The 23,349-nt window shown below is 40.9% G+C and overlaps 1 protein-coding gene across 4 annotated transcripts in view; it reads right to left on the bottom strand.

The window, feature by feature from the left end:
• Itch (itchy E3 ubiquitin protein ligase) overlaps positions 1 to 23,349 on the bottom strand; it is an 80,143-nt gene that overhangs the window by 42,861 nt on the left and 13,933 nt on the right. For 3 of the 4 annotated variants that reach the window (XM_090352199.1, XM_090352198.1, XM_090352197.1), the window contains exons 2-4: positions 19,783 to 19,856; positions 4,620 to 4,707; positions 1,088 to 1,229 (exon numbers count right to left, since the gene is read on the bottom strand). In XM_090352199.1, the coding sequence (XP_090208325.1) occupies positions 1,088 to 1,229; positions 4,620 to 4,689 (212 nt within the window). In that variant the 5' untranslated portion in view covers positions 4,690 to 4,707; positions 19,783 to 19,856. Of the gene's footprint in view, positions 1 to 1,087; positions 1,230 to 4,619; positions 4,708 to 9,875; positions 9,987 to 19,782; positions 19,857 to 23,349 lie in introns of those variants that run through there. The other variant, XM_090352196.1, reaches the window with a different exon arrangement.

Below are 23,349 nucleotides of genomic sequence, written 5' to 3'. Positions count from 1 at the left end.
GGTAGCTGAGATCTGAGGATCAAGGTTCAAAGCCAGCCTAGGAACAAAAGGACTGAGACTCTTATCTCCAATTAACCTCTAGAAAAGGGGAAGTGGGGCTTGGCTCAGGGTAGGGCAGTAGCCTTGAGCTGAAAAGCTCAGGGACAATGCCCAGGCCCAGGGGTAGGGTGGCAGCCTTGAACTGAAGAGTTTAGAGATAGCACGCAGGCCAAGTTTAAGTCCCATGACCGATCTTCCCCCCCAAAGAGAGAGAGAGAGAGAGAGAGAACTCTCAGACTTTGTTTCTGGCTTTTGAACTGTAATCCTCAAATCCTAGCCTCCTAAGTATCTAGGCTTGCAGAGGTAGGCCATCAGCACCTAACCACCTGTTACATCTTTTTTTCTTTTTTTTGCCAGTCCTGGGACTTGAACTCAGGGCCTGGGCACTATCCTTGGACCCTATTTGCTCAAGGCTATATTCTACCATTGAGCCACAGTGTCACTTCTGGCTTTTTCTGTGTATGTAGTACCAAGGAATCAAACCCAGGGCTTTGTACATGGTAGTGAAAAAAGTTAAGGGACAGCACCTAAACCCTGAGTTCAACCCCCAATACCAACATAAAAAATAAAGAGGGGGAGAGGAAAGGGAGAGAAGGAAAGATGGAGAGAAAAGGAAAGAGATGAGGAGAGGGACTAGAAAAACAGGAGCAAGTTCTAGAGACTAAAGGGAAAAATAAATAAGAACAAAAAGAAAAAAAAGAAGGGCCAGGAGTTTGGCATGCATGCAATTCCTCGGTACCACGTACATAGAAAAAAGCTGGGTGTGGTGCTGTGGCTCAAGTGGTAGAGCTCTAGCCTTGAGAAAACTCCAAGGACAGTGCACAGGCCCTAAGTTCAAGCCCCACAACTGGCGAAAGAAAGAAAGAGAGAGAGAGAGAGAGAGAGAGAGAGAGAGAGAGAGAGAGAGAGAGAGAGAGAGAGGGAGAGAGACAGAAAAAAAGAAAGAAAGAAAGAAAGAAAGAAAGAAAGAAAGAAAGAAAGAAAGAAAATAAATGCATTTCTGCTTACCTTCTAAATGTTATATTATGGAAAATACTTTTACACTTACACTGTAAGGGGTTGCTTCCATTTGGGACTGTTTGTATTGTTGCATTTTTCGGTCTTCTTTGACTGTCCATCTACTATGACTTCTACATAAGGACTTGGTCCAAACCAATTCTTTTTGTTTTCTTTAAGTTTTGCTGAGATGACTGTAATAGAAAAAAAAAAAACAAAACCACTTCAATATTTAAGATGTTAATTCAGGGCTTAGAGTTTGGCCTAGTGGTAGAGTGCTTGCCTAGCATGCACAAAGATCCGGGTTTGATTCCTCAGTACCACATACATAGAAAAAGCCAAAAGAGGTGCTGTGGTTCAAGTAGCAGAGCTCTAGCCTTGAGAAAGCCCAAAGACAGTGCTCAGGCCCCCAGTTCGAGCCCCAGGACTGGCAAAAAAAAAAAAAAAGTTAATTTAGTCCTCAAGTCAACTTAATTTCATTAAAGATTAGCCAATTATGTTTACTCAGAGAAGCAGTCTTGTTCTAAACTATTTGCTAATTTTATTCATATGATCTTTAGATTTCCTCCAATTACCTAAGTTAATACTGAACACCCCCCCCAAAAAAAAGAAACAACCATCAAGATTCTATCAGTACCCAAATATATTAAAATAACATGCAGAGGAAGTGACACTGTGGCTCAAGGCATAGAGGGCTAGACTTGATAGCCTTGAACTGAAGAGCTCATGGATAACTCACTAGGTTCGATTCCTTGGTACCACATATACAGAAAAAGCCGGAAGTGGTGTTGTGGCTTAAGTAATAGAGTGCTAGCCTTGAGAAAGCTCAAGGATAGTGCCCAGACCCTGAGTTTAAGCCCAGGACTGGCAAAATAAAAATTTAAAAAGTAAAAAAAACATAGACAAGCCAGATGCTGGTGGCTCAAGTCTATAATCCTAGTTACTCATGAGGCTGAGATCTAAAGATGTCAGTTTGAAGCTAATCTAGGCAGCAAAGTCTATGAGATTATTATCTCAAATTAACAACAAAAAGCTTACGTGGTAGAATGCCATCTTTGAGGGCAAAATCTAGTGGGCAATGACCAAACCCAAGTCCCAGTACAGGTACCAAAAAGAAAAAAAGGACAAACTAAGTCAACGAATATTTAACTATGTCAGACACTATTCTAAATTCTATGGATAGAGCAATTAAAAGATCCTAGCTCTGGGCCAGGAGTATGGCCTAGTGGTACAGTGCTCGCCTAGCATTCATGGAGCCCTGGGTTCGATTCCTTGGTACCACATACACAGAGAAAGTCAGAAGTAGTGCTGTGGCTCAAGTGGTAGAGCGTTAGCCTAGAAGAAAGCCCAAAGACAGTGCTTAACCCTGAGTCCAAGCCCCATGACTGGCAAAACAAAACAAAATAAAACAAAAAACAAAAACAAAACCCTTGGAAGTGGTGCTGTGGCTGAGGTGGCAGAGCACTAGCCTTCAGCTGAAGGACTCAGGGACAGTGCCCAGGACCAAAAAAAGACCCTAGCTGTCAAGGAAATTGTATTCTAGTTAAAGAAAATTCCTCATAATGAAAATTAGGCTGGGGGGCTAGGAGTTTAGCCTAGTAGTAAGAGTGCTTGCCTAGCATGCACAAAGACCCAGGTTTGATTACTTGGTACCACATACATAGAAAAAGCCAGAAGTGGTGCTGTGGCTCAAGTAGTAGAGCTCTAGCCTTGAGAAAGATCAAGGACAGTGCTCAGGCCCTGAGTTTAAGCCCCAGGACTGGCAAAAAGGAAGGAAGGAAAGAAGGGAGGGAGGGAAAAATAAGCTAATGTGACAGAATATAAGTTGGTAGAAAGAAAAACCTTCTAAGAATATTTGGAAACAACCATTAAATAACAAGGAGCCAGTGATGGAAGGATCAGAGAGGAAAAGAAGACTACATTTCAGACAGAGCCAAGTTTTCAGGCAGTGGAAAAATATATCAAGCTCAAGGAAGAATGGCAAACAGAGATGAGTTCTGTAAGTCAAGGAATCCGTTTATCTTTTTCTTTCCTGGTGGTACTAGTGTTTAATTCATAGCCTTTTGCTTGCTAGGCAGGAAGTCTACCTATAAACCATGCCTCCCATCCTTTTTGTATTATTTTTTTGCCAATCCTGAGGCAACTCAGAGCCTGGGCACTGTCCCTGAGTCTCTCTGTGCTCAAGGTTAATGCTCAACTATTTCAACCAAAGCACCACTCTCAGCTTTCTCTGTTTATGTGCTAATGAGGTACTGAACCCAAGGCTTCATGCATGCTAGACAAGCACTCTATCATTAGCCCATATTCCCAGCCAGTGTTGGTTACTTTTGAGATAGGGTCATACTTCCTGCGGGGGTACACACCTAACTGCAATCCACCAATTTTAGGCTTCCCACTGTACTGAGAGTGCACTACCACACCTAGCTTCTTCCACTGAGATGAGAGTTTTGCAGACTTTGCTGTCCAGGCTTCTCTGGAATCATGATCCCTCTAATCTCTGCCTTTCATATAGCTAGGATGCTAGGCATCACTTACAGCTATGGGTTGAAAAGAGGTTCACACAAACTTCTCTGGCCTTGGACCACATCCTATTCTCAGCCCCTCAACTAGGTAGCATTATAGGTATGAGCCACAAGCATCACACTAGGAATTTGAGTTTTATTCTATGTGTATTGGAAAGCCACTGGAAAACAAGAGAATTAATTATAAAACAACAGTTCTCTATTATTTATTTGGTCTCCTTGGTTTTTTTTTTGGTGCCAATACTGGGGCTTAAACTCAAGGTCTGGGTGCTGCCCCTTAGCTTTTTCACTCAGGGCTGGCATTCTACCACTAGTATAGGTACACCAAAAAGAAAAGAAAAAAAAAAAAACAAGCACTGATATATGCCAGAAAAGGGATGAGTGTTGAAAACTTGCTAAGTGGAAGGAGGCACAATAGGTCACAAGTTGTATGATTCTATTAACAAGAGATTCAGAATCTGAAAATTTAGAGATAAAAGCAGTAGATAAAGTGATTCTCTAGGTTGTGGGTACCTGAGATACTAGATATAAGGTTCCCTTTGGGGATGATGAAAAAATGTACTAGAACAGACTAGTGTTAGTTGTGTAATTAGGGTTGTGTGTCTGTGTCTATGTCTATGTTGGTACTGAGGTTGAACTCAGGGTCTGGGCACTGGATTAAATAAAAGGTAATCTTTTTGTATATGCATACACCAGTCCTAAGATGTCAACTCAGAGCCAAGCCAGAACAGTTTTCCTAAAGTTTTTTGCTCAAGTCTAACATTCTAGCACTTGAACCACAGCTTCACTTTTGGCACTTTTGGCTCTATTGGATCTAACCTGTCTCATGACTTTCCTATCCAGCCTGCCTCTTATCATAATCCTCAGATCTCAGTCTCCTGAGTAGCTAGGGAGAGCCACTGGTGCTTGGCTAAAACGTAATCTCCATAAATCTAAACACTTTGCTTTGTTCATTTGCAAACATTAATTTGGTGTATGAGATGTATGAGCCCCTAAAGATTTTATGCTCTTCTCTGCACATTATCTTTATAATAGCAACACACACAAAAAAATATGACTTACCAGTGATCTGAAGTTGTGATTTCATGGTCAGGCTACCCATTGAACCAAGCTGTGATCCACTGTCAGACATGCCACCAAGACAGTAAACCTGAACATGGCAAAGAAGATACTATAAGCATGGAAATTCCTTACTTGAAAAATGCGCAATGGAAGCTAGGGACCAGTGGCTCATAGTTGTAATCCTACTACTCAGGTGGCTGAGATGAAGTTTGAAGTTCAGTGTGCCAGCCAGGGAAGCAAAGTCCATGAGACTCTATCTCCAATTAACCAATACAAATATTTAATACTTTTTTTTTTGTCATTGTGAGGTTGAACTCAGGTCCTGGGCACTGTTCCTGAGTTCTTTTGCTCAAGGCTAGGGCTCTACTACTTTGAGTCATAACTTTATTAGTAGTTTTACTTTTTGTTGTTTTTTTTGCCAGTCCTTGCCTCAGGGCCTGGGCACTTTTCCTTGCATACTTTTGCTCAAGGCTAGCGCTATGTTAGTTGAGCCACAGCGCCACCATCAGCTATTTCTATTTATGTGGTATTAAGGAATTGAACCCAAGGCTTCCTACATGCTAGGCAAGCACTCTACCACTAGGCCATGCTCCTGGCTGTCCATTACTGTCCATTAGTGGTTAATTGGAGATAGGAGATCACAGTGACTTTTCTGCCCAGGCTGGCTTTGAACCACAATCCTCAAAGCTCGGCCTCCAAAGTAGGTAGGATTAATTATGAGCCACTGATGCCTAACTAAAACTAGAATTATCCTGATATCTTTAGTAGGAATATTTCCTACTAAAATAAATTCTATAAAATCCAACATCTTTGATTCTTTTGATTACACATAAAAATGCCCAAAGCCAAAATCTGACCTCAACATATTGACCATATCATATCCTTAATATGATATCTAGTTTATTTACATTGTACTATTTCAGATGTTTTATAAGCTATAACCTACTAAAAGAACATTTTCTACTGAGAACAGAAAATTATATAGGCTAGTCAGACTTGGGTGGCTCATGCCTGTAATCTTAGCTATTTTGGAGGCTCAGATTTGAGGATTGCAGTTCCAAGGCAGCCGAGGCTGTCCTTCCTTCCCTTCCTTCCCTTCCTTCCTTCCTTCCTTTCTTTTTCTTTGTGGGTCTTGGGGCTTGAACTCCGCTTGGATGCTGTCCCTGAGCTCTTCAGCTCATGGCTACTGCCCTACCCCTGGAGCTACCGCTCCACTTCCCTTTTCCGAGTGATTAATTGGAGTCTCACAGTGTTTAGTGCCTGGGCTGGCATTGAACCATGATCCTCAGACCTCAGCCTCCTGAATAGTTAGGATTACAAGTGTGAGACAATGCACTCGGCTCATGTTATTTTTCTATACAGCTATCTCTTGCCCAAAAGTGAAGAGATATATGGCCCAGAACTATGACATCAATGGAAGTAAATTAATAGGCAAAGGGAAATGTCTAAAATCTAGGGCCCAATTTTCTGCATACTGAAACTATTTTACTTGCAGGTAGGTATATACAGTGTTATATACAGTTAAAAAAATAAATTTCAGCTGGGTTCCAGTGTCTCACACCTGCAATCCTAACTACTCAGGAATCTGAGATCTGAGGACAGTAGTTCAAAGCCAGGCCAAGGAGGAAAGTCCATAAGACCCCTATTCACTTAACCACCAAAAAGCCAGAAATGGAGCTGCAGTTCAAGTGGTACAGTGCTAAAAAAGCTCAGGGAGAGTGTACAGGTTGAAGCCCAAGGACACGAAAACAAGGACACACAGACACAGACACAGACACAGACACACACACACACACACACACACACATGTTCAAATACTAACAACAGTAATGAGGAGGAGGAACAACAAGCAGTTTTTGGAAACAAGGATTCAATTCTCTAATTATAGAGAACCACTGGGGTATATTGTGAGGTATTCTGCCAAAAACACAATGGCTTTTTTTTTTTTTCCAGTCCTGGGACTTGAAGTCAGGGCCTGGGTGCTGTTCCTGAATGTTTCTGCCCAAGGATAGCACTGTAAGCACTGTTCTGATTTTGGCTTTTTTTGGTAGTTTATTGGAGATAAGAGTCTCACAGACTTTCCTGTCTAATCTGGTTTGAACCACAATCTTCATCTCTCAGCCTCTTGAGTAGCTCGGACTAGACCTGTGAACCACTGGTGCCTGGAAGTGGCTTTTTGCAGTCTTGGGGCTTGAACTCAGTTCCTGGGCACTGTCCCTGAGCTTCTTGTTTTGCTCAAGACTAGTGAGCCACAGCACCATTTCCAGCTTTTTCTGTTTATGTGGTACTGAGGAATTGAACCCAGAGCTTCATGCAAGCTAGGCAAGCACTTTACCACTAAACCATATTTCCAGCCCATGGCATTATTTTTTTTATTAAAGAATTTATCAACAGGGGCTGGGAATTTGGCCTAGTGGTTAAAGTGCTTGCCTAGCATGCACGAAGACCCAGGTTCGATTCCTTGGTACCACATATGTAGAAAAAGCCGGAAGTGGTGCTGAGGCTCAAGTGGTAGAGTTCTAACCTTGAGAAAGTCCAAGGACAGTGCTCAGGCCCTGAGCTTAAGCCCAGGACTGGCAAAAAAAAAAAAAAAAAAAAAAAAGAATTTATCAACATTGATTTTTACATCATATTTCAAATGACATGTTTAATAAACAAGTATTCAAGAAGGGAATCTCTATATACAATCACTGGCACTTAGATTTTAGAACATAATTAAAATTAGGCTGAGGATTTGTATGTGACAGATACATATTAATCTATGTAATAAAACATGTCTATAGTCATAAATTCTTATATCTATGTAGTTATATTTATATTTCCAATACCATGTCCATAACATTGGGTACAGAAATATTGAGTCATCACTCTTGTACTGTTTGGATCTAATAGCCACATATTAAGGAGACCATGCGTCTTTTGTTCCTTTGGTCTTGAATTATCTCACTCAACATGATTCTCTCTAGCTTCATCCACTTCCCAGTGAATGACATGGCATTATTTTTAATAAATAAAACATAGCTAGGCACTAATGGCTTTTGCTTATAATCCTAACTAATCTGGAGTTTGAGATCTGAAGATCATAGTTCAGAGTCTGGATAGGCAGACAAATCCGAGAAAATCTCCAGTTAACCAGCAACTTGTTGGAAGCTGTGGCTCAACAGATGGTCAAATATATGTGGGAGGAACCCACACAAACCCCAGCACCCCCACAATCAAAAGATTTAAAAAGTAAGATAGACCATGCTCTACATGTTTTTATTATAAAGGATTCATTAGAAAGGAATAGAGCTCTATACTCTTTCTAGGCACACTACCTTCCACACCCAGAAGCAATCAAGAAGCTTCCTAAAACTGGACACTAGTAACTTCTGCTTGTAAACCTTGCTATCAGGAGATTGAGATCTGAGAATGACTTAATTTTTTTTTGCCAGTCCTAGGGCTTGAACTCAGGGCCACTGTCCTGTTGTACCTCTTGAATTATATAGCACCACTTCCAGCTTTTTCTGTGTATGTGGTACCAAGGAATTGAACTCAGGTATCATGCATGCTCAGCACGCACTCTACCACTAGGCCATGTTCCCAGCCCTAAGAATGTCTATCTCCAGTTAACTATCAAAAAGCTATATAATCCTAGCTACTCAGGAGACTGAGATCTGAGGATCACAGTTCAAAGCCAGCCTGGGTACTAAAGTCTGTAAGACTCATCTCCAATTAACAACCAGAAAACTCAAGGGGCTCAAGGGGTAGGGGCGGTAGCCTTGAGCTGAGGAGCTCAGAGACAGTACCGAGGCCCAGAGTTCAAGTCCCATAACTGACCAAAAAAAAAAAAAAAAAAAGATTTAATGTTCCTCTATTATGCTACTATAGTTTTAGATATATTTTATTATATAGTTGGTATATACATATACATATTAGCTTTATATATGTGATATACATATATAAAGTTGAATTGCTTTACTCTTGTTTCTGAGCATCTCTTACTGCCCATGAATTCTTAAACTATAAGAGTCAAGTGGTGGTAGGTCAGCCATAATCCTAGCTACTCAGGAAGTTGTAATATAGGGATCACAGTTCAAAGCCAGCACAGGAAGAAAAATCCCTAAGTCTGTTCTTAAAATTTTAATATTTTATTAGTTCAATAAACAGTATGCCACATTTATCACTTGAAAAATTCTTAAAGTGAAAAATTGTGATGCTGGATACTGTCACTATATATATTTCTATAATTGTATATATTATTCTACATTACATTTCTGCACTTTTTTAGTGTATGTTTCTCTACTATAGGATTCTTTTCTACTATAGGATTCCATTTGTTCTAGTAATATTGCTTTTTCCCACACTGTCAGGTCTAAGAACTTCTTTTCACAGTTTGTACTGTTTTTTTCACCTCAGTGTACTATCATCATAGTATATTAAAATACAAATAAGAAAATTCAGTGTTGCCGGTAGAACATTATTTTTGGTGCGTGAATGCACCATCATACAATGTTAAATAACAAAATAACTCATTTGAGGAAATACAAATTTTCCTTTAAAAAAAATCTAAAGAATTATGAAAACTACTCCATAAATTAGCATGAAAGGGCTGGGAATGTGACTTAGTGGCAGAGTGCTTACCTAGCATGCATGAAGCCCTGGGTTCAATTCCTTAGTACCACATAAACAGAAAAAGCCAGAAGTGGCGCTGTGGCTCAAGCAGCTAACCTTGAGCAAAAGAAGCTCAGAGACAAGGGGGTGGGGTGAGGGAAATGGGGACAAAAACATGAGAAAGGGTAGCAATGCATCTTCTATCTAGCAAATATAATGTAACCCTTCTATTAATTACAATAAAAAATATATTTTAAAAAAAAGCTCAGGGACAGTGCCTGGGCCCTGAGTTCAAGACCCAGGACAGGCAAAAAAAAATTTTTTAAAGCATGAAAATGTATCAGAAAATCATGAGTATGCTAATATGGAATTTATAAAATAACATCAATACAATATGCCATTGCTCCCCATCTTCTCCATCTTCCTTTGTAAAGCCTTCTGTAATAACCATCTGTGGGCCCCTTCTTTGGGACTATTAGATGTCTCTAGAGTCTGGGCCACCTACTACCAGTCTTTGCCCTGCAGTTATCCCTTCCCATCACCCATTATAACAAGAGCTGAGAGAATGCCACCCAGTTGCCGTGTCCTAGGTACATGCAAAAGGATAAGAACCCACTTCTCTTAAGTGATGACTGCCAGATTTTTAGATAATCTTGAACTCACCATTTGTACTTTGATGGTGCTCGATATCAGGCAGCAGTGACAAGACCTACTCTGTGGTGTTCTCCAAGGGGCAAGGCACTCCAGCCTCTCCCTAGGAAGGTTCCATATTATCAAGTTGTACCTGTTCAAAAACCTTGCTGCTCCTCTATAGCATTCATCTTCATGGGAACCAACAGGCCTGAGGTGGCCTCAGCAGGAGTCAGCACCTTGTCCTAGCACTCTTTGCCTTTATCTACAAGGTACAACAGCGGCTCCCAAAGTCCCCCCTTTTTTTTTTTTTAATCAATTGTGGGGCTTGAACTTTGGATCTGGGCACTGTCCCTAAGCTTCTTTTAACACTCTACCACTTGAGCCGCAGCACCACTTTCAGGTTGGTTTGTTTGTTTTTTTTTGCCAGTCCTGGGCTTGAGCTCAGAGCCTGAGCACTGTCCTCGGACTTTTTCAAGGCTAGAGCTCTACCACTTGAGCCTCAGCACCACTTCCGGCTTTTTTTTTTTTGTATGTATGTGGTACCAAGGAATCAAACCCCAGTCTCCGTGCATGCTAGACAAGCACTTTAACCACTAGGCCAAACTCCTGGCCCCTCCCAAAGCTCTTTCTTATCCCTCTTCTCCTGAGAGAGCCGGTTGGCATAGTCTTATTTCTCCCAATACAAATCATCCAAAACTTCCATCTGTTCTTTACAGAAAACAATGGCCTCTTCAATGGCACTGATGTGTTCTTACAGCTGGCTGCATCCATGCTGGACTTTATCTACTTGACTCTGATAGCCCACCTTGTTGGGTGGGTCACATAGATGAAGAAGATTTTCAGCTTCTTCTTGGGCACCTGCATATCATGCTTCTTGTCCATGGACACACCATCGGTCTAGCTTTTGGGGAAGAAGCCCTCGCACTCCAGCTTTCTCTGGCACTAGGCTGCCAGGATGGCCAAGCACCTGCTGTTCCTGCAGCTGCTGGTTGAGTTTCATCTTCTTTGATTCAACAACTAATAGCAAGTCAAAGTAAAAATCCCATGTGGTTTGTGGGTTGTCATATCCTCTGGGACAGTTACATTAGGTAGAGTCACTTCCTCATCCTTTTCTTCTTCTTTGCTCACTCCTTCACCTCCCCTAGAGAAAGCCAGGAACAGTTGCTCCTCCTGTTGTCTTGTTGCTTCCAGGCGCTTCAGTGTGTCCTGTAACTTATACATCACTGTCAGGTCCCCCAACTTGCTCTGCATCTGCTCCTATTTCAGCTGCTCCAGCAACTGAGTTTGCCTCAGCAGGTGCTGCTACAGGGCCTCCTTCTTTGAGGTCAGTTGCTGATTGGAGGCCACATGCTGTTTACAGATGGCTCTGGTCTCCTGCAGTTAGGCCAAATACTGGTCATGCAGCACCTGCAGATTCTGAGCTCCTCTGTTCAGCCTTTGGAAAGCATTTGCAGCTGGGCCAGCTGATCATTCAGTTCTTGGTTGTGTATGAGTGTGCATTTCATGGTCTCATGTTCCTTTTCCATAGTCTCAAGGATCTTGTGTTGATCTTTGGCATGCTAATTCCAATCCTCAGCCTTCTCCAGTATCCTCAGCTGCTTCAGGCTCTGGAAACTGAGGCTCTGGTTTTCCTGCATCTAGATGTGAAGTTGTTTCTCCAGGTTCTTTAGCTCCTTCTGTATCTGGTAGGTCGGGCCTGCAACTGCTGCTCCACCTGAGATGGCCCTGCAGAGAGTTACGGGGTAACAGCTTTGTTATCTCCTTTCTCAGTTCCACCAGGTTGGTCTCTGGCTCATCCCTTACCCTTTTTCCTCTCTCCATTGGTTCATTTGCTCCAAGAGCTACGGGACCTTCTCATTCCATCTGGAGGAGACTCTCCACTTTCAGGTCCTCTACAAAGGTATCGCTCCAACTTTAATGTCACCAACTCTTTCATGTTGTCTAGTTGTCTTTCCAACTCTGCCCACTCCACTATACATTGTTGTAACTCATGAATTTTGATCTTCATGTCAGCCTTCTATGTCAGGAGAATTCCCAGCCTCTCCTGAAGCTCAGTCTTCTCTTCCTCTAGGTCATTATAGCTTTTGGTTATTTTCCTGGAGTTGCAGCTCCATGTTATTCAGGTCTTTAATGAGCTCTAAATTGTTCTTGTCTGTTTCAATCTGAGTAGTAGAAACTGCAATGTCATCTCTATCTCTGTGACAAACTGATGAAAAGCCTGCAGGTGGCTAGTAAGACCTTAGTGCTCCAGTTCTCTTTCACTGGCCACCTGTTGCATGTGGGCCAGAGCAGACTATAAGCTGAATTTTTCTTGCTGTTCTGAGGCTTGAACTCAGGGTTTACGCACTGTCTCTGAGCTTCTTTTTGCTCAAGGTTAGTGCTCTACCACTCGAACCACAGTGCCATTTTTGGCTTCTTCTGTGTATGTGGTACTGAGGAATCCAACCCAGAGCATCATGCATGCCGGGCAAGCACTCTACCTAAGCCACATTCCCAGCCCTGTAAATTGAATTTTTCAAAACCAACACCTGTATAGATAGCTTGTGGAGTTCCAGCTGTTTCAAGTGCTTCCAGAACACAGACCATCTTTTCATTCTCTTTGCCCTGTTGAGCTCCTCACAGGCCTTCCTGCTGTGGCAGGCTTCAAACCTCGATCCTCATACCTCAGCCTCTGAGTAGCTAGGATTACAGTCGTGAGCCACCAATGCCTGGCCCATGGATTATCATAGTGAATGAGATTACTTACTTTGAATCCAGAGAGTACTAGAATAAAAATATTCCAAAGAAAGAAATATACCACACACATTTTATTTGCTTTTGGAAAAGTCATAGTTTTACTATAGAAACTTTACTCAATAACTCATGATTCAGACTGTTTAAAACATAATAAACGTTGCAGAAAAGCAGAATGTTGTTTCTGTACAACCTGAATGAGTTTTACAATTTCATTTTCATCAGGCCTTTCTGTTTATACAAGTAAACAAATGAAAATCCAGAAAGAAAAAAAAGAATTACCCAGTTGAGCAGATATTTCTTAGATAGGACATGAAAAGTACCATTAATGAAGGAATAAAACCAAAAGTAAACGTCATCCAAAATAGAATTTCTGGAACAGTGGCATGTACCTGTAAGTTCAAGCTACTATGCAGACTAAGGTAGGCTTACATGAGCTCAGGATATAGAACCCAGCAGAGGCAACACAGTCATTGTACAGAAACACACATTTTCATAGCAAAAACAGAAATTAAAAAAGCCACTTTTAAAGACAGACATCAACAAAACAAAAACAGAAAGACAGCAAAATGCTAATACTTGCAAATCTGGTAAGAACTTGTATCCTGAGTTCATTAATAAAAAAAAAAAAAAGCCGGCACTACGACTCACACATGTAATCCTATCTACTCAGGAGACTGAGATCTAAGGATCTCGGTTCAAAGCCAGCCCAGGCACTAAAGAACACGAGACTTTTATCTCCAATTAATCACTAGAAAATGGGAAATAGGGCTGTGGCTAAGGGGTAGGACGGCAGCCTTGAGCTGAAGAGCTTAGGAACAGCACCCAAGCCCAGCGTTCAAGCTCCATGACCCACAAAAAAAAAAAAAAAAAAAGAGATCTCACATTTCAAAGCCCCAAAAAACCGCCAGACTCCTACAGGTTATCCTAGATACTCAGAAGGCTAAGACCCAGAGGACTGAGATTTGAAGCCAGCCTAGGCAAAAAAAAAAAAAAAAAAAAAAATGCACAGGATAGAGCCAAGGGCCAGTGGCTCAAGCCTGTGATCCTAGCTACTCATGAGGTTGAGATTTGAGGATCATGGTTCAAAGTCAGCCTGGTCACCAAAGTCCAGTCTGTGAGACTCTTACCCCCAATTAACCACCAAAAAACCATAAAACCAAAAAACCCTTTGGCCTGTGGCTCAAAGGGTAGTGCGGTAGCCTTGAGCTGAAGAGCTCAGGAACAGTACCCAGGCAGAATTCAAGTCCCATGACTAACAAACAAAATTTCCCACCTCCTATTAACCAGCAAAAACGTAGGCTATTGGCATGGCTTAAGTAATAACAGTTCATCAAGTAAATAGAACAAGTGCAAACCACTGATTTCAAACCTCAGTATCTCCAGAAAAAAAAAAATCCAATCATCACACAATGAAATTAAAATTAAAATTAAAATATTAATTTCTGAAATGATTAGAAAGAAACGTTTTTGTTTCCTTCAGAAGAGGCAGGGCTGGTAGTGGAGCTCAAGTGGTAAAATACCTGCTTACCAAGTATGAACCCCAAAGTTCAAACCCTAATACTGACAGAAAAAAAAAATATGAAGGAGCCAGGTGACCAACCACTGCTTATGCAGGAGGGTAAGATCAAAGAATTTCAGTTTAAAGTCAGCCCAGGCAAAAAAGCATGAGAAGACTTTATCACCAAAATAACCAGCAAAAAAGCAGGGCTCAATGTATGGCTCAATTGGAAGAGCACTGGAAAGACAAACAAAACATGCAAGTACTAGGTCTTGAAATCAAACCCCCAGTATCACAAAACAAAAACAAGTAACAATGCCATTTTATATTTTAACCAAAAATTTAACTCCTCTGTTTACATCAGGGAAATTTTCCTGAAAAAGTATAAACAGAAAAAAGGCCTGTTGAAATGAAATTGTAAAAATTATTCAGAAAAAAATTTTACTTTTTTACATTTATCATGTTTCAAACATGAACTCTGGGCCTGGATGCTTTCCCTGAGCTCTTCAGCTCAAGGCTAGTGCTCTACCACGCTGAGCCACAGCACTACTTCCGGTTTTCTGGTGGTTAATTGGAGATAAGACTCTCACAGACTTATATGCACAAGCTGGCTTTGAACCATAATCTTCAGATCTCAGCCTCCTGAGGAGCTTCGATTACAGGCATGAACCACTGGCACCCCGCTTTCAAATACCTAGATTTTTGTTGTTGTTGTTGTTGTTTTTTGCCAGTCTTGGGCTTGAACTCAGGGCCTGAGCACTGTCCTTGGGCTTTCTCAAGGCTAGAACTCTACCTCTTGAGACACAGCACCAGTTCCAGCTTTCTTCTATGTATGTGGTACCAAGGAATCGAACCTGGGTCTTCGTGAATGCTAGGCAAGCACTCTACCACAAGGCCAAACTCCTGGCCCCCCCCTTTTTTTTTTGGAGGTGGGGGTTAGGGGAAAGAGTTGCCATTCCTGGAGTTTAAAATCAGGGACTATGCAATGTCCTTGAGTTTTCTCAATGCTAGCGTTCTACCACTTGAGCCAAAGCACCACTTCCAGCTTTTTCTGTGTATATGACACTAGAGAATGGAACCCAGGGCTTTGGGCATGCTAGGTAAGCACTCTACCACTAGACCATGCTCCCAGCCCTAAGTTTGTTTGTTGTTTTGTGGTCATAGGGCTTGAACTCTAGATCTAGGCACTGTCCCTGAGCTCTTCAGCTCAAGGCTACCACCCTACTCTTGAGCCACAGCCCCACTTCCTGCTTTTTTCTAGTGATTAATTGGAGATAAAAGTCTCTCCGGCTTTCTATTGCCCAGGCTGGCTTTGAACCGCAATCCTCAGTTCTCAGCCTCTGGAGTAGCTAGAACTACAAGGTTACAAGGCAGCCACTGCGCCCAGCCAAAATGCCTGTCTTGTTATGGCTTATCTACTTAGTGTACCTATAGCAATGAAAAAAAAAAGATATTTTATACTATGACCAAGTTTTTGTTCAAGCAAAAACATGTGATCCCTGTGGATACAGAGGCTATTACTATTCCTAATTTAGATTAAGAAACTAAGGCACAAACCAAATAAATTGGCCAAGGTTATACTGCCATTTAATAGTAATCCTAATGTGTACAATAGTATGAGTCTTTAACATTCCTAAGCTTTCATGCTATCAGACTACATTTTAGAATCTAGTCTTTATTTACACGATGACTAAAGCAAATTCAAGTTCCTTTACAGAAAGACAGTTACTTCTAAAGTTAATAAAAAAAAATAAAAATAAAACAAAAAGTTTCAAGCCAGGCACAGATGGCTCACGCGTATAAATCTAAGCTATTCAGAAAGCTGAAATTGAGGATCACAGTTCAAAGCCAGCCCGGGAAACAAAGTCCATGGGTCTCTTAGCTCCGGTGAACTACCAGAAAACAGAAAACTGAAGTGGCACTGTGGCTCAAAGTGCTAACCTGGAGCAAAAGCATTCAGGGTCAGTGCCCAGGCCTAGAGTTCAAACTCCTGGACCAAAAAGAAAAAAAAAAGTTTTCTATCATTGACAAAGAAAAGGTCTTAAAATCCAATAAAATGGCTGGGCATCAGTGGCTCATGCCTGTAATCCTAGCTACTCAGGAGGCTCAGATCTGAGGATCACACTTCAAAGCCAGCCTGGAAAGTTTGTGAGACTCTTATCTTCAATTAACCACCAGAAAACTACAAGTAGTGCTATGGCTCAAGTGGTAGAGTGCTAGCGTTGAGCTGAAGAGCTCAGGGACAATACTCAGGCCCAGAGTTCAAGCCCTATAACTGACAAATAAATAAATCCAAAGTTTGGTTTGTGCCTTAGCTTCTTAATCTAAATTAGGAATAGTAATAGCCTCTGTATCCACAGAGATCACATATTTTTGCTTGAACAAAAACTTGGCCACAGAAAGCATAAAATAAAAGTATTTAAAAAAAATCAGAAGACAAGCATAGGGTTAAGATATTTCTGGAGCGACATAAGCTCAGCTTCTGGATGAGTTATTATACTATGAAGTAATGATGTAAGTCTGGGAACCAGTGGCTCACACATGCAATCCTAGCTACTCAAGAGGTTGAGATCCTAGAATCATGATTTAAGGCCAGCTCAGACAGCCAAATCTATAAGACTCATATCTCCAATTAACTATATCCAGAAGCTAGAAAGAACCAAAGGCCCTGCGTTCAAGCCCCAGTACTGGTATCAAAAAAAAGTGGTAATACAGTATGAAAATGTTTCCACTTTCCTAGAGTAGAATATTATAACTACAAGGATAAGGGAGCTTCTAGATATGAAAAAAAAATACAATTTTAAGAGACAGAATTGTTTTTTTTGAGACAGGATCTGGCTATGTAGCCCAGACCCTAAACCTAAACTTATATATTGTTCCCAAATATTGGAATTACAGGTATATATCACCATATCCTTCAGGGACTGCTTTTGAGTCATAAGCTTTTGCTAATAATCAATTATATTAAGGGCACCAAGTAACCTGAAATGCCTTAAATTATTATACTATGCTTTTTTTTTTTGCCATGCTATCTTTATTGCAACATTTGACAGCTTGTTTAAAATGATTATTGGCAAGCAAGTTTGTTTTCTTCACAAAAACAAAAAACCCACAAAATCTTTACAACAACAAGAATTCCATATTTAAGTACCCTTAAGGACTAGCACAATAGCAATTCAATAAATACTTGTTGAATATTATAAACATATTTTTTTCCCTACAAGTCATTTTTTTGTGTGCATGCCTATACTAAGGCTTGAACTCAGGGCCTGGGTGCTGTCCCATAAGCTTTTGCACTCAAGGTTAATGCTCTAGCCATGCATCTACTTCTGCCTTAAATGAAGGTAGGTTTTCTACCTGGATAGTATGAACAGAGCACCTCAGATCTCAGCCTTCTGGTTAGCTAAGATTGCAAGTTTAAGCCACAAGTGCCTGGCTTCCTACAAGTCTTTTTGCCAATATTTAAAACAAAAACTAAAAGAACATGGCTTCTCATTTATGTAGCACTGAATATTAGAAGTATTTTACTTCTGATATAATCCAACACTGTGATGTCAACAAACCTCTAAATAATTACTGCATCAGTACACAAATCACAAAGATTTATAATCACCAAGTGAGACAGAATCTGAAAGATAATATCTGAAACATTCAAAAGACAAATGAGGAAATTAAGTTCAGAGTGACATTAGTGAGTTGCCCAAGATTCTAATTTTAGTTATGAGAAATACCAAGACTAGACCCCATACTTCCTGCATACTGGACTGGTATTGCCCCCATAAAAATTATTTTGTGAGCTCAAGATGAAATGGATACTTTGAGAAATATTTTAAAGATATTTGGTATACAGAATTATCTTTCACAGTGTATTACTTTTTTGTGAGGAATGACATCATCATTAAGAAATGAAAAGCTGGGGCCAGGAATTTGGCCTAGTGCTTGCCTAAAATGCATGAAGCCCCAGGTTCGATTCCTTGGTATCACATACACAGAAAAAAACAGAGATAGTGCTGTGGCTCAAGTGGCAGAGCACTAGCCTTAGCGAAAAGTGTCCAAGGACAATGCCCAGGCCCTGAGTTCAGTCCCCAGGGCTGGCACACACACACAAAAAAAAAAGAAATGAAATGAAATGAAAAGCTGCCAGGTGCTGGTGGCTTTGCCAGGTGCTGGTGGCTTACAACTGTAATGCTAGCTACTCAGGAGACTTGAGATCTGAGGATCAAGGTTCAAAGCCAGCAGGACCTGAGACTCTTATCTCCAATTAACCTCCAGAAAACGGGAAGTGGGGCTTTGCTCAAGTTAGGGTGGTAGCCTTGAGCTGAAGAGCTCAGGGAGAGTACCCAGGCCCAGAGGTAGGGTGTTAGCCTTGAGCTGAAGAGCTCAGGGACAGCGCCCAGGCTGAATTCAAGTCCCATGACTCACAAAAATAAATAAATAAAAAATTCTTTGGGACCCTTATCTCCAATTAGCCACCAGAAAACTGGAAGTGACACTGTGGCTCAAAGTGGTATATCACTAGCCTTGAGCAAACTAAGATCAGGGATAGCGCCCAGGTCCTAAATTCAAGCCCCACAGCAGACAAAAAGAAAAAGAAAAAAAAAAAGCTTTCTTTCTTTACTACAGACTATACCATTTCTCCTCACTCCATCCCACCCCCACTTTTTTTTTACACCAGGAATTGAACTCAGGGTTTCTCACTCTTCCTTCACTTTTTCCACTCAAGACCGGCACTCTACTACTTGAACTATCCTTCCACTTCCAGCTTTTTGCTGGTTAATTAAAGGTAGATTTCTTGGATTTGTCTGCCTGCTTAGAACCTTGATCCTCAGATCTCAGCCTCCAAAGTAGCTGGGGTTATAGGTGTGAGCCACAAGCACCTGCTGCTGCCTTCCTTTTAATTATTCCTTTTTTTTTTTTTTTCCATCAGATGCAGGGCTTGAACTCAGTGCGTGGGTTCTGTCCCTGAACTCTTGAGCTCAAGGTTAGCACTCCACCACTTTGAGTAGCAGTACCACGTCCAGTTTTCTGGTATTTATTGTAGATAAAGAGTCTCACAGACTTTTGTGCCCAAGCTGGCTCTGAACCACAATCCTCAGATTGCAGCCTCCCAAGTAGCTAGGAACAGAACAAGGGTGAGCCACTGGTACCCAGCTTGTTAATGTCATCCATATGCACAAGTCTGAATAAATTTACAGATAAATATTTACAAACCAGCACAAGTGAAAAACTATTTGTATGTATAAAGGATTTATAAAATGATTCTGATTTGCAAAATCAGAGAACATAAATTAAGATATAGGGTAGGAGCTGGGAGTTTGGCCTAGTGGTAGAGTGCTTGCCTAGCATGCACGAAGACCTGGGTTTGAGTCCTCAGTACCACATACATAGCAAAAACCCAGAAATGGTGCTGTGGCTCAAGTGGTAGAGTTCTAGCTTTGAGAAAATCCAAGGACAGTGCTCAGGCCCTGAGTTCTGTCCCCACAACTGGCAAAAAAAAAAAAAAAAAGATACAGGGTGGCTGAAATTAATCTTTGAAGAGACTACAGGTTTCAGATCCAAGTAGATACTATTTATTCAATCAAATAAATGATGCAGCCAGCATCAACACTCCTCTCTTCCCGCATTCCCACAGCATTATGTGACCGGAGTTGGCCCTCTGTACCATCCTGTCCCCAAATCTCTCTCACAAAAATGTCACCATACCTGAAGTCTCTGTACAAGTCACTTCTTTGGATTAAGGCGTTGTCTCCAGAAGGCCACTGTGAAATGCATGTTACCTGAGAGGGAAAGGAAGATCCATTAACATACCACTTCCAGAGTTATTAAACACACAAGATCTGTGCTGACCTTGGAGACCTCATAGCAGGTCTTTAACAAATAAAATCCATGGAATGTTTTTTGATGGAGCAGAAAGAATTAAAGCACAAGTTAAGGGAAAACAGCTCATACACGTATGGGATAATACCCAGCTTGGTATGATAGCTATGTGGCATAATGAGAATGACCATTATAAATGTATATTCTGCCTAGAAGGGTCACTGTAAGGACATCCTTTGCAAGTTGGAGGCTCCTAGGGACAAGAAAAGAAAAAGCACTCCAAGGATCAGGGTATAATCAGTTCTGAAAAGCAGCAAAATCGCTGAGTTAGCAGCAGTTTCACAAGGACAGTGCACTGCTAGACTCTGACTATGGTTTCTCATTATGAGGATGGTTTATAACCTAACGTTTTTTTCAGCCAAGGGCCAACCTCCCAACCAGAGAAGGTTACAATTCAGTTCCGTGAACCCCCTTGTTGATTTATATTGATTCAAAGCCAGTATCATTAAAAGCACATGCTGTTACTGATTGCTTATTATGAGCCCAAAATTTGGATAGGCACTAGAAATATCCAAAAAATAATGATCATATATATTTTTGCCTTAATTCACATAAAGGAAACAAATCCAATAGCCTAAAACAGGGGTTCAAGTGAAAAATCACTTTTCTATCAATACTAATACAAATTTCTTAAGCCGGAATGTTTGCAACAAAAACTCACTCTCAAGCCAAATTTCCCCATTAAACTCTTGCCTAAAATATTTAAGAGGCACAGATTAGAAATTATTTCTGGTCCAATACAAGAAGCTCTTTAATAGCATACATATACCTTAGTATAACTGAAAAAAATGCCAGGCTGAGTTACACAGTTTGGTTCTAGTCTAGCTCTGACTCTTTAACTTTTTCTTCTTTTGCCAGTTGTGGGGCTTGAACTCTGGGCCTGAGCACTGTCCTTGCACTTTCTGAAGGCTAGAGCCCTACCACTTGAGCCATAACACCATTTTCATTTTTTTTTTTTATATATACCTGGGTCTTTGTGCATGCTAAGCTAGGCAGTCTTATCACTAGGCCATATTCCCAGTCCCGATTTTGTTTTTTTGTTTGTTTTGCCAGTCCTGGGGCTTGAACTCAGGCATGAGCACTGTGCTTGGGCTTTCCCAAGGCTAGAGCTCTACCACTTGAGCCACAGCACCACTTCTGGCTTTTGCTATGTATGTGGTACCCAGGAATAGAACCCGGGTCTTCACGCATGCCTAGCAAGCACTTTACCACTAGGCTAAACTCTTGGCTCCCTGGCCTTTTCTATGTATGTGGTACCAAGGAACGGAACCCTGTTCATTGTGCATGCTAGGCAAGCACTCTACCACTAGGCCAAACTCTGCACCCTGATTTTTAACAAACGAAAAACTGGGAAGTTAGAAGAGCCTTAGCAAATATCATGCATGCATACATACATGCATAAACACATATTTCAATAGCCATTTGTTCACAAAAGACAAGTTTTCTTGTTGTTTTTGTTTTATGGTTCTCTTTGATGCTGGTACAGGGGCTTGAACTCAAGGCCTGAGTACTGTGTCTTAGGTTTTTAGCACAAGATTTGTGCCCTAATACTTTAGCCAAAGCTCTACTCCCAGATTTTTGGTGGTTAATTAGTGATAGGAGCTCACAAACTATCCTGCCCAGGCTGGCTTGGAACCATGATCCTCAGATCTCAGCTTACTGAGTAGCAAGGATGGCAGGTATGTGTCATCAGCACAAGATTTTATTCAAAATTTTTAATGGGTTCCATAATAGAAAAGGAATCCTTTAACCAAACTAGTCTTGGTGGTTTCCTTATGACACTATTGCATTAACTGGATAAATCGATAAATCATTTCTCCTTCCAATGTTAGGCTTTGTTTCTATTGTCCTTTCACTTTTACCATCTTTCCAGAGTGTGAGTGTGAGTGTGTGTGTGTGTGTGTGTGTGTGTGTGTGTGTGTGTGGTACTAGGGCTTAAACTTCTTGCTTAGCTTTTATGCTCAAGTCTGGCACACTACCACTTGAGCCATACTTCTACTTTTGGCTTTCTGTTAGTTAACTGTAAATAAAGAGTTTGAGATTTATCTGATGGGGATAGCTTTGAAGGAGATTCTCAAATCTCCGCCTGAGTAGTTAGGATTATAGATATGAGCAACTGGTTTCCATTCAGAATCATCTTTCTGATTTTCATATCACTTCCTGCTTTAACAATCTTCAGCCCTAACAAAATAAAAGTTCCTAGCATTATAAAGAATGCTATATAATTGGCTCTTCTTTACCTTTTTTGGCCTGATATCTGACATCTGATATCTCCTTCATTTCACTTCCCATTCTCCCAAATGCTTTTCCTCCCATAATTGTCTGGAATTTTAGCTAGAATTAAGGTGTTTTATCTACTTGCCTGTCTTTTCCTTTACACCTGTTACATTTTTGCTTATTAAGACCAAACTTGAAACCCAAAGACAAATATTCCCTCCTCCTCTTCTGACAAAACTGGTCTATATCTTCATCAGTGTTGAAGCTTTTTGAGCTGTCCTTACTATGCCCATGGTAATTGTTTCCATTCCCAAGAACATCAGAATTATCTATGACATATTTTACACGTAATATTGATAGTAGCCAACTCAGACCTACTTGTCAACATCAGAAATGAAACCCTGGAATTTCTACTTGATTTTTAAATTGTTATTATAAGGTGATATAAAGAGAGGCCAGCGTCCTGTCTCTAAGCTTTTCTTCCACCCATGGCTAGTGCTCTACCATATTTGGGCCACAGTACCACTTCCCATTTTCTGGTAGTTAACTGGAGCCAAGAGTCTTAAAAGGCTTTCTTGCTTCGAATCTTGACCCTTAAGACCTCAGCCACCTGAGTAGCCAAAATTACAGGCATGACTAGAGTATGTATCTTTTTGGACAATACCATCACTTCCCTCACTCTCCCAGTACATCCCTCTCAGCCCCATTCATGTTATATAGTTCATTTACAATACAGTATCTATCTACTCATACCATTGCTGTATTTGTTCACACTTTGTCCTCAACTTCTTTTTTTATCTGTCCCCCCCAGACAGATAAAGGAACAAACAAGATGAAAAGAACAAAGAAAAACTCATTGCCATTTCCTGTGATAAATATATGATCAGAAGTACATTATCCAGTAGGCATTGCACCTTTGTGTTCCTCTTTCATGAGTATAAGAATTTCTACTTTCAAAAAGCTATTTTAGGGGCCGGGAGTTTGGCCTAGTGGTTAAAGTGCTTGCCTAGCATGCATGAAGACCCGGGTTCAATTCCTTGGTACCACATACATAGAAAAAAGCCGGAAGTAGTGCTGAGGCTCAAGTGGTAGAGCTCTAGCCTTGAGAAAGTCCAAGGACAGTGCTCAGGCCCTGAGCTCAAGCCCAGGACTGGCAAAAAAAAAAAAAAAAAAGCT

Source organism: Megascapheus bottae, chromosome 18 (genome assembly GCF_031878675.1).
Source record: "Megascapheus bottae isolate mThoBot1 chromosome 18, mThoBot2.hap1, whole genome shotgun sequence".
In the NCBI taxonomy this organism is placed as follows: Eukaryota; Metazoa; Chordata; class Mammalia; order Rodentia; family Geomyidae; genus Megascapheus; species Megascapheus bottae.
This window is presented reverse-complemented; position numbering and strand designations above follow the sequence as displayed.